Source organism: Ostrea edulis, chromosome 2 (genome assembly GCF_947568905.1).
Source record: "Ostrea edulis chromosome 2, xbOstEdul1.1, whole genome shotgun sequence".
Taxonomy (NCBI): Eukaryota; Metazoa; Mollusca; class Bivalvia; order Ostreida; family Ostreidae; genus Ostrea; species Ostrea edulis.
In genome coordinates this window covers 97,861,134-97,872,869 of record NC_079165.1, presented here as the reverse complement: position 1 = coordinate 97,872,869, position 11,736 = coordinate 97,861,134, and the positions used below count along the sequence as shown (strand labels likewise).

Below are 11,736 nucleotides of genomic sequence, written 5' to 3'. Positions count from 1 at the left end.
ATGTACTATCCTAACGAGGACCGCCTGTTCATATACATAGAAAGAATAACAACTCATAAAAAAAGTTTTGATGATAATATGATGACCTTTAAGATATGGGGTTAGATATTGGGTTATTCAGAAATACGTATTTTGACACCAATTTGACATGGAGAATAAAACAACTTGTTACCTACTGTGCTAGTCATGAACATGAAAATATTTCAAAGTGCGAGTTTTCAAAATCTTAAAATTTCCCCTTAACTACGTTTACATACCTTGATATAATTTTTACAATCTTTTACATGGATTCAGGAATTTAAACAAATGGAGAATCACGCGACCTCTTTCCAAAACAGAGATTGTAGAGGTATGAAACAACCCGAAGTGCTCAGTGGAAACAATAAAACTCCAGACAAAAGAATACCATCAAATGCATCATCATCGTCATCAGATATGGAGGTTCAATTGTCAGACGTGGATGTATATCAAATGTACGCCAATTCCAACTCTTCTGAATTTTCTGAAATGCAGAGTTCTTCATCTGAAGCTGAAAAGTCTAAGGATGGTATTTATGATGACAAGAACAACTGCATCCCACTGATAAATGGATCCATTGTATTGTCACTTATGGAAGCGAAAATGTGGCACAAGTTTTTGGAGTTGGGGACAGAAATGATCATCAACCGATCTGGAAGGTATAGTATATTTTGTTCGTTTGGTTTACGTCCCTTCGATAAATTTTCGTTCACATTAGTATCACAAACTGTAGGAAAAATGCCGCACATTCAGGCCTATGCATAACTCCTGATTACACACACGACCTTCCGGTTAGGAAGCGAACGATCAAATACTAATCCATTGTTACAGGATTTTAACTATAGGAAGAAGTTAAAGAATATATATTTTTCATCGGCGCAAACTTTGTGAACATAATTTCAGTGATGAATTCGATTTCGTCGGTAAATAAGTTTAGAAAGTATTGATTTTTAAACCAGGGAAAGTACATATTCATATCAGTAATTTTATAGAATTCAAATCAAAATTTAAGTGTCACCTTTTTATTTGTGAAACAGTTTGCTCATTACCAGGGATGATTTGGCATTACACTTATATGGAAGAATTATCATTGTCTTAATCATCTTAGCAATCCCTAACCTATTTGATTTGTTATCAGTTTTTATTCCTTGCAAGTTCGCCTTTCATATCTTAAATGATTATATACAGACCCTTAAACGTTCTGCTTTATCGTTTTCCCGTTCGCTCACTGTGCACTCTCCGTTAACAGTTTTGCTTTCACCGTGAGTTCATCGTTCGTTCACCGTTCAGTCTTTTGTATTTGCATTGCTAGTCACTGAAAGGTTTGTTCTTCATAGCGAGGCGAAAATAGAAAAGGAACGTATACGTAAAAGTGGAAGGAAACTTTCTAATTACATCAGAAATTTAATTTGGAAATACAAAATGTCAGGAATATCAACTGTGAAAATTCAAAGAAAACTGCAGACCACTCACCAATTTGTTACATCGAGACAAGGTATTAAATTCATCTGACACGGGGTACCTATGTACGGTCCGTGTTGTTTGTTTAATAAATCTATTGTGACTTCTTTCGGGGATGTTTGTTGATTACGTGTATCCCAGATGACCAAGCTCGTAAATTTTGAAGCCATGCATATACACTTGTAAATTCATTACAGTGCTAATTAGAAGACTATAGACCTTTGTTTTTCAGATACATTGTATATAGCAATTCTTTAAAAGATTAAATATCATGGATCATTTGTTTAAATGTAATAATATACCGAGATGACACCCCCCAATATTCATGATTTCTCATGAAAAGGTCAATAATTCTAAATATTATAGAAGATGGTACAATGCATCAAACATCCTTTTTTCTACTTATCCATTTGTTATATACATGTATTCATTGATTACATACACATATCTTTATTCATACCTGATTATGAAATGGGATTTAAGTTTTTGTTTCTCGATAGAATACTGGTTTCTTTCATTTAAAAGCACATCCGAGTTTTTTAAAGCATAATCACTGGACATGTCATCTAACAACTTATTTGGAATATATTTCAGGAGAATGTTTCCCTACGTGGAATTTTTCCTTAAAGGTGTAGATCCAGCTGGGTTGTACGACGTCATGTTTGATATCATACCCGCCAGTAGCAAAAGCTTTAAGTTTCTCAACAACAAGTGGATACCGATAGGAAAGAAGGACGAAGAATTTAGAAATCATCCATTCAAACACCCGGATTCTCCACGTATTGGATCAGATTGGATGAGTCGGAAAATTTCCTTTGAGAAAATTAAATTGTCAAATAAACCTGATACAAAGGATGGAATAGTAAGTATTTACTCAAATAGGCAAACATTTTTTGTTTGCAATTTTAAGAGCATTCATAAAAATGAATCAAATTTTGAAAGAGCTTACCATGATAAGGTTTCCAGAAATGAAAAATAGATCATGGTGCATGAGTAACCATTATCAACATGGTTTATTTATAATGATATTCATCATTCAGAATGACAACGTCAGATCTCACATTTGAAACTTCAGAGTACTGTAGTGATAGTGTGGTTTGTTTCATACTTTGTAATTATGTTCTCCAAATGAAGATTGGGAACATATTGGTTTTACTCTATTTTTTCTTTTTTTTTTCATTCTTCTTATGACATTTTTGTCCGTGATTGTTCTGAGAAAGTACTCAAGGGATGATTGATTAATTGAATATTGTTTTACGCCCCTCTCTAGAATATTTCACTCATGTGGAGACGTCACCACTGCCGGTGAAGGGCTGCAAAATTTAGGCCTATGCTCGGCGCGTATGGCCATTAAGCAGGGAGGGATCTTTTTCGTGCCACACCTGCTGTGACACGGGACCTCGGTTTTTGCGGTCTCATCCGAAGGACCGCCCCATTTAGTCGCTTCTTACGACAAGCAAGGGGGTACTGAGTACCTATTCTAACCCGGATCGGGATGAAGATAAAACCTTTTGTCTAAGATGATAGTATAACATATGTAAATGCACTAACTGAATGTCATTTTGAATGAAAATGCATGCATCTTTATGTACTTGCTTTGGATTTCTGGTCTACTAACTCTGTGGAATCAGTCTAACGTTTATGTTTCTTAGTGAAATAGTTTTAGATATTTGTCGTTAGTAAATATTGCGTCCATTTATTCATTGACATAATCAAAATCTATCATCTTCATGTACATGAACATGTGCTTGATTTTGATTGGATAATACCAAAATCTTATGTAACTCTCTTATAAAATATCGTAATTAAATAATATTCACATTTTAGCTAAGTAATGCAACTATCTATATAATGCTGTAAATAAAAACGCAAACGCACATTCACGTACATTGTCTTTTGAAGGTTAAATTCTTTGAATGACTATAACTTTAATTTTGTTTTTCGTCAAAATATTTTGAAATTCATGTTCTGAGTGTATTTTAATATTCTTAACATATTGCTGTTGTCAAAATCACTTTTCAGTACATGCATGCATGCACATGTGCTAAATTCTGAATGGACGATTTTAAAATCACCATAGCTTTCCTATAAATGGCATATACAATAGTACTGAGTCATACTAACATGCACTTTTATACACATGTATTGGTTTTCTTTCATTTTTCGGGTACAAGAATTACCATAAATTTGCAACTAAAGAATTGAATGAATTGAAAGTTTTGCTGTATGTTTATGATATGAATGCTGTCAACAAAAATTCCTTCATCAAATTCACGTGTGCCTGATAGCGCGTCCATTGTAAATTTTGACAAATAAAATCATGTTGAATGACAAAGAAAATTGGCCAAGTTCTTCCAACCATCTTGCAAGTTGACCTTATGGTGCTTTGAAGTGGAGCAACAAGGGAAGACTGCGATGATCTGTTCGCAGCAAAAACTGTCCCCCAAGTAAATAATGTTTGTATTGGTGGTAGAACGCAACTACAGCAAGCAGCTCACGTCGCGTGACGCAGTGCTAGTCCAAAACGTCGACTGGAATAAGAAATAATTCTTTCCACTCTATCTTTGCCCCGATACAAACATTCGAAGCGTCCGTGTCCCAGGTCATTTTTCCTTCTGGAAAGGGATACGCCATCATAGGTACAGGTGTCAGAGCCTTTTTAAGGGCATTAAAAGCAAAACCTTGTTCATGGTCCCAATGGAATACAACACCTTTTCGTGTGAGGTTGTGCAGAGGGTGCGCAATTTCAGCATAACCTTTATGAATCTCCGGTAATAATTTGTAAGTCCTAAAAATGTTTGCAGTTCCTACACGTTTCGTGGAATTGGCCACTGGGCGACATCCTGAACCAATGAGGGGTTGGTACGTACCCGATCTTTGCTCACAATATGGCTAAGGAACAAGACCTCATCTTGAAAAAAATACATTTCTTTGGTTTAGGCTTCAACCCAAATCACGAAACCTCTGAAGCACCTGCCTAAGGTTATTCAAATATTCCCGATATATCCTTCCAGTAATGATCACATCATCCAAATAAATCAGCAGAATGCTCCACTGAAGACATCATTTTATACACAAACCATTTTCAGCTATAATGGCTGTCTTGGACCTGTCCTTCTCATCGACTTCGAAAAGTCCACTGATCAAGTCGAGAGTAGAAAACAACTTGGATCAGCTCAAAGTATCAAGGCATTCTTCAAACTTTGGAAGTGGATAAGCATCTTTCTGCGTGACATTGTTCAGTTTACGGTAATCAATGCACCAACGCACTCCACCATCCTTCTTTCAAAAAAGCATTACTGGGGATGCCCATGGAGATTTAGATGGAACCACAACTCCTGCATCTTGCTGCTTCTGAAGGTGCTCCATTTCCTCGCCTTGAAAGTTTAAGGGGGTCCGACAACAAGTATCAATATGGTGCTTTACGGCAGCAAAAGTACCAACGTCATATTCCTCTTTGGCAAATTTGTCCTTGCATTCACAGAGGAAGTAAGTACGGTCTTGCTTCTGAGAGGTAGTCATCTTCTCTGAGGATTTTGTTACGAGTTCAACGAAATCAGCTTGGATATTTTCACTTGCGACATGAGGTAGTGCATGACGGATATCCCCAACTTCTGACTTCCCTTCAGTGCATGTCGACATTATCTGGACTTCATTGCCTGCCTCACAAAGTTTACCTAGATGAGTTCCTTTCACAAGACGGATTTTTTTCATCCCGGACGTTTAGTACTCTAACAGGTACTTTTGCTTTCATGTTTACCAAGCAAGACCCAATTTATAGGATTCCTCCAGGGAGTCTATCGTCACAAGCGTTAAGAACCAGCCTCACCCTCCAACACCCCCCAAATTCACCAAAATAGTGAAGTTGAAGTGTGTTGTAGTAACATACATGTACTACGAAGTCCTACACATCTGCTTCGCACTTAGACATTTTATTGAAAATGAATTTTAACGGTAAACTAACAACTTAGTTAAATTAGGTTGTAGATATATCTTAGAACTGTCTACTGATCCGTGTGGTAAAAATCACTTACTAGAAGGCACAAGTACGTGTGCGGAATTTTGATGATATAATATAATTCTGGATTATACTTTTTACGTCATTTGCTGAATTGCGTCAATAGGAAATAGACTGAAAATCATAATATAAGTACAAATAGGGGATTTTCGAGTTCTTCCGTTCCGTGCGTATTTTGTGTTTTAGAATCTACCTAAGTCACGTGATTTGGTGATTTTTTAGGCATGCTTTCTTCCGGTTTAGCTAACAATTAGACGAGTTCGTTCATTTATTTTACTCAATGATTTTGATACCGAATTTAAGTACCAGTGCCATTGGTGTGTGGCAGAGGGATGTAATACGGATTTACTCAAGAGGGGAAAACAGGCACGTAACATAGTTCTTCAGGGAATGGGGGGGATGAGAAGATGCCTTCAGGCTTCACACTACTTTGTCTAAAATTCTTGACAATAATAGATAAATATATCAAAACAAACAAATCCTAACATGTTCTTTTGACTAATATTTAAAATCTTTCAAATTTGAAATGCATGAATGAAGGTTAAGTAGTGACATACGACTTATTATACCTCAATATATATTTTTCACACCTTTTAAAATTCAGGAAGGGGGGGTTGAATGATTGATTGTTTTTACGACTCGTCGAGGAGTTTTCTCAGGGCCGTAGCAGTGAGGGTTCCTTATCGTGCCAACGCCGTCGGGGGGGGGGGGGGGGGTAGCGTATCATGTATATTGCATAAGAATCCCGCTCCCCCCCATTCTGATAACTTGAATCGTAGGGAGAACATATTATGGATTCACTTCATAAATTGCATTCGTACCATTCACTTCTGTCGCCATAAAAAGTCGGAGGGGGGGGGGGGGGCTTGGTGGTTGTCTCACGAAATATATCTTTATTTATATATATAAATAATAGAAAGTTATGGTTGTTAGAATGGGGACCATTACCTCCCCCTCCCACATTCTACGTGCATGCCTCAGAAGTACCGATATATCCATTATCGGATTTGCAATGCTGAAGTCGCCGTTCATTCCAATGGTGCCCAATATTTATAAAGATAAATCATGACATAACTTTCAATAGCTGGTATATGTCCTCATTTAATTTTCCCCCACAATTTTATTGATGATTTCGGACAACTTAGTCATTCAGTCAGTTTTCTTTACCAATAGGCGATTGACATTCAAGAGCTTGAGATCAATTCTTTTTACGTATCTACACCAACATTTTTGGAAAGGATTTCCAAATTTGATTATAGGGCCAATCGCAAGCTTACATATAGCCTTTGTATATTACTTTTACGGTAAAAGTAACAAGAAACACTTATCTATTACAAAAATGTCTTTAGTTCGATTATACTTGCATAGAATCATCGTCCATTTCAATAGGTTGTAGGCCCTACATGTATATATACTTACACAAGACTTTGTGTATTTACGTTAACTACGATAAACCGGATATGACCATGCCTAAAAAAGTATGACGTAATAGTGACTAAATGCAGAATAAACACGGACATGGAAGAACTCGAAAATCCCCTATTGAGACACTTAATTGATTGATATGATAACAATCACCTCTATCAACGCACAAGCACGCCAACATACTTTTGATTGGATAGTGTTTTAACTTGCAGAGCTCTCTCACGATTCAATGAAATAATGTTAAAATCATATTGTTGCTAATCAAAGTGTAGATTGAACAATTCAACAGAACTTAATCAGACAAAATGGAACCACTTTGTAAATGGTGGACGTTTGAGGAACATTCTGTAACGTTTCTTGTTACAATTAGAACTAAAAATGTTTTTACACTTCTTAATTTCTATTTCAGTTTACGCTGCACACATTTCAGAAGTACTTCGTCTGCATATATATCGTCAAACATGAAGAAGATGACAAGCTCTCAGTCATGGACTTCCCCATCCGGGCCACGACCTTCATTGCTGTGACAGCATACAACAACAGAAAGGTTACCAAACTCAAGATTAACAGCAATCCCTATTCCAAGGGATTCCGATTTCCGGTGAAAAGGTTAGGAATGTTTATTTCCAAAGTAACACTATATTTGTAGAAATGAAATGTATAAATTTCAAGAAAGTCAAATTGTATTCAATAGATTTTATCTTGATGATAGTGTCTTGTCCGTAATGTAATGTAATGATTTTGGTAGTGATGGGTTACAAGAATGCTGCCTCTTGAATAACTATATTTCCCCATGTTTCGGCAGTAATAGCGATAAAATGTATCTATGATATACGATCATGAATATACAAAGTAGCGAGGTCCTGTATTGACCAATAGGAAGACAGCTATAAGTGTCATGGTCCATTATTGACCAACAGGAAGACAGCTATAAGTAGTGAGGTCCTGTATTGACCAATAGGGAGACAGCTATAAGTAGCGAGGTCTTGTATTGACCAACAGGAAGACAGCTATAAGTATTGAGATCCTGTATATATTGACCAACAGGAAGACAGCTATAAGTAGCGAGCTCGAGGACCCGTATTGACCAATAGAAAGACAGCTATAACAGGTAGAAAACAGTTTTTAAAACTTGTGAACGTCAATTGGTGTACAGGTCTTTTTGTTTTTAAGCAATTCTTAGCTTTATGTGACCATAAAACTGTAGTGATTAGTTCCACGAAGTAGAAAAATCCCAAAACACAAAAAAGAAAATAATAGTTGTGTGTTAATTTCATTAATTGCAATTTTCTTTTGTTCATTTTGTCAATTTCTTTTAGATTAAAAATCTTGTTAAATTGTTAATTCGTGCGTATATTAGATCAAAGGAAAATTATCTCCCTTGGGTAGAACAACATTTTAACCAATGTATATTAAGAAAATGTTCACTTCATGCATTTTCTACCAATCACAACTGAGAGAAAGTGCACAGTCCAAGACTGTAAATCACTTCAAGTATGTATACATTTTCATTAATCTTTAATTGAAAATCGAAATAATTTTCGCTATGCAACAGTAAAATTAATGACTTAATTCACCCTAATGCATTTTAAAGATTTTACATGAGGCTTGGATTTCTCAGGAAAAAAAACTGAAGTCGAAACTTTTACTTAAGTCTGCGATTTTACTCAAATTTTCATTTTACAAATAAGAAAAAAGTCCAACTTAAGATTTTTTTTTCGAGATATCCATGTCAGGTTTTAATAAATGACATGTCTACTTTCTGTGAATATTTATGAGAGTAAAATCAAATCAAATCAAATCAAATCAGGAGTTCGCATATTGTGTTGAAAAATGTTCATTGATCAAAAGGTAGGTTAATACTTAGCATAAAATAAATACATACATAAAAGACAATGGCCTCCCTGTTACGAAACGAACGCTTTATCACTGAGCTATCGCGACCGGTACAACTGAAAATTAATCTAAAACACATGTAACAAATATTATAGCATATTCTTCGTTGATTACCCCAGACTAAATATGTTATATTGTAAGTGTAAACATTTATAAAACCCTAGAAATATATACAGTAAAGAGTGAACATTCTAAATGTATATGGACAGCTGAATGTATATTGTAAACAGATTGTAGGTAGCAGAAAGGTGAGGGTAAGCTCTACACGTGCAAATTAAGCCATTTAAGTATCTTATCATGTCGAGAATGGGAGTCGAAAGGGTAAATAAATTTCGCATTTAATCAAAAACTTTTATAACAAAATTATATTCTTCTGGTAAAGTTATCTTTTCAAGTGACGCTATCTGCTCCCAATCAAAATAAACTAACAAGATCAAAGGAACGGGAGTCATAGAGGTTACTCAAGATGACTACAAATTCACAATATATGCTATCATATCAAACTATCATGACTTGATTGGTATACTAGGTTGAAAATGAAACTTAAAAATGATCATTCATCAGCATAAAATCATTTACCACCTAAATTACATAAATGATATATTGTTTAGTACCAAAATGAAATGGCACCATACAATAAATCATGGCCCCCGTTGCCAGGGGTCCGTGTTTGCCCAACTATCTATTTTGTATTGATTTTAGGAGTTATGAGATTGATCACTGTTCGTTATCTTCACACCTTTCATATGTGAGATTAAAATTGTCAGGGATATTTCAGCAAAACCCTTGGGCCATGAATCCTTAAGATGGCTGTATGATTTCCATGTTAATTGTATAAGTGATTGTATACGCCAAATGTTAGAGCAACATCATACCTTTGTATGTATCTTTATAGCAACATTTACAATTGGGAAGAGGTTTTCTCTTCTTAGCATTTGCAGCTGGTGGTCTATAGTTTACTCCTCCAAGCCATCTGCTCTCACCTCTGGTATGACAGAGGTCAGTGTTTGCCCTTCAAAGTCTCCCACCACAACGCGGAAGGGGGACATAGAAATACCGGTGACCGAAACCGCTTGACGAATTTTCTTCAAATTTTGTAGGATTGTGGTTAATTATATTGCGCCGCCATTTTAATTCAACGAAATTTTATGGGAGTTGTCGGACTTTGTTGAATTTGTACATGCTACACTTTAGGAACACATTGTGGACGCAACTCCTCGGGAACCGCTCAACAGATTATGTAGGATTGTTAATCACCATATGTAGTTGATCATAGTGCACCACCATTTTGATTTGACAAATTTTACAGGAATTGTGGGACTTTTGTGCTTCAACTTTTTGCGGCAGTGGGGAAAGATGGCCATGCATAGCGAATATATAAAGAAAATGTTGAAAAATCTTCTCCTCAGGAACCGCTGAACCCGAAAGGTTCACATTTATATGACAGCTTTCTGACATAGTGCAGATTCAAGTTTTCTGATAGCCATGACCCGTGAGTGGGGTGGGTACACAATAGAGAATCAAAGTTTTACGTGGGAATATATAGGGGGAAGTCTTGTAAAAACCACTGAACCAGAAAAGTTCAAATATACATGAAAACTTCATGATGTAGTGCAAATTCATATCTGTAAAAATCGTGTCAAAGAGACGTGAACCAACTCTTCGGATCAAGTTACTGTAGTAATGATAAATTTATTATTATAACCCTTTATGCCTTTTAAATCCACATTTATAATATAATAAATGTAATCCAAATTATGAAAAACACAAACATACCATGAAATTATGTGTACGCAGTTTCGTTTGTGACACGCTCAATATTTTCCACAAATAGCGTTGCGTTGATGCATTGTGACATCATTGTGACGGCATCAATTTCAAGGGATACTGATACGGGATCAGAAAACCAGTGTGATGATCCGGAAAACCGGATCACACGCTGTGAAATCCACAGTATCAGAGAATGATACATTGATAGGTATATAATAAATGTAAATAGTGTTTCATAATGAATATTAAATCATATTTTCTAAAGACGTTGCGATGAATCGATTAACGTCGTGATACCTTTAAGAAAAATATCTTTTTAAATCAAATCCTTTTAATTCGCATTGTAGGCCGAACAGTCATACCTTCGAAGAACTTGATAACAAAGGGAAAAGACTGGTGACCTATGACGATTGTGTGAAGAACTCATTGTATTGCCACCCAGATGAGATACCAATTTCACTTCAGTTAGTTCTCCATATATTTTGTAGTATTGTAATATAATGTGTACGAGAGAAATATGTAAATCAATGTTTCTTAAAAGTGAAAGTGATTCCTCGACGAAGCGAATTCCCCTGGAAAATATTCTATTATAAACGTTTCTAATTAAAGTTTAAGATAAAATGATTTTTTGGCTGTAGGTTTACAATATGAATGTCTGATGAATGGTGTGAAATAATATGAAAGATAAATGCTAAATCCAATTTGCTTGCGGGATAATGCACGTGCATTGTGGTTTTTAACTTCTTTCAACAGGTACCTATCTATTATAGAATATTCGAAATTTCAATGAAATGTTTTGAAATTTATGTAGCAGATTTATTTGTGGCTTCTCTAGCAGCGTAACAATCACTTGCACACGCACGCAAGCACATGCATTCAATTTTGAGTGGCTAATATTTACATAAACGGTAAATCACTTACCAATGAGAAAAATGTAACGATCTTGACATCACAGGCACATTAACATCTTACAAAAACTCGAAATATAAGATGGTGGGTGCAGGAGCACAATGACACCGCTTTTTAAATTAGGAACGTTTTGAGGGAACATCCATAATGGTTCCTGTTATAATAAGAACTAGTTTACGATTGTGTTAATATTGGACGTATATGATTATTGTGGGTTTTCAATTTTCCCAAAAATCGTT

The 11,736-nt window shown here is 35.6% G+C and overlaps 1 protein-coding gene across 1 annotated transcript in view; it reads left to right on the top strand.

Annotated features, from left to right (window-relative positions):
• Positions 1-306: 306 nt before the first annotated feature.
• The window catches only part of LOC125681035 (T-box protein 12-like), a 30,993-nt gene continuing 19,563 nt past the window's right edge, over positions 307-11,736 (top strand). The window contains exons 1-3 of the mRNA XM_048920930.2: positions 307-677; positions 2,074-2,341; positions 7,332-7,531. Of these exons, the coding sequence (XP_048776887.2) occupies positions 307-677; positions 2,074-2,341; positions 7,332-7,531 (839 nt within the window). The remainder of the gene's footprint in view (positions 678-2,073; positions 2,342-7,331; positions 7,532-11,736) is intronic.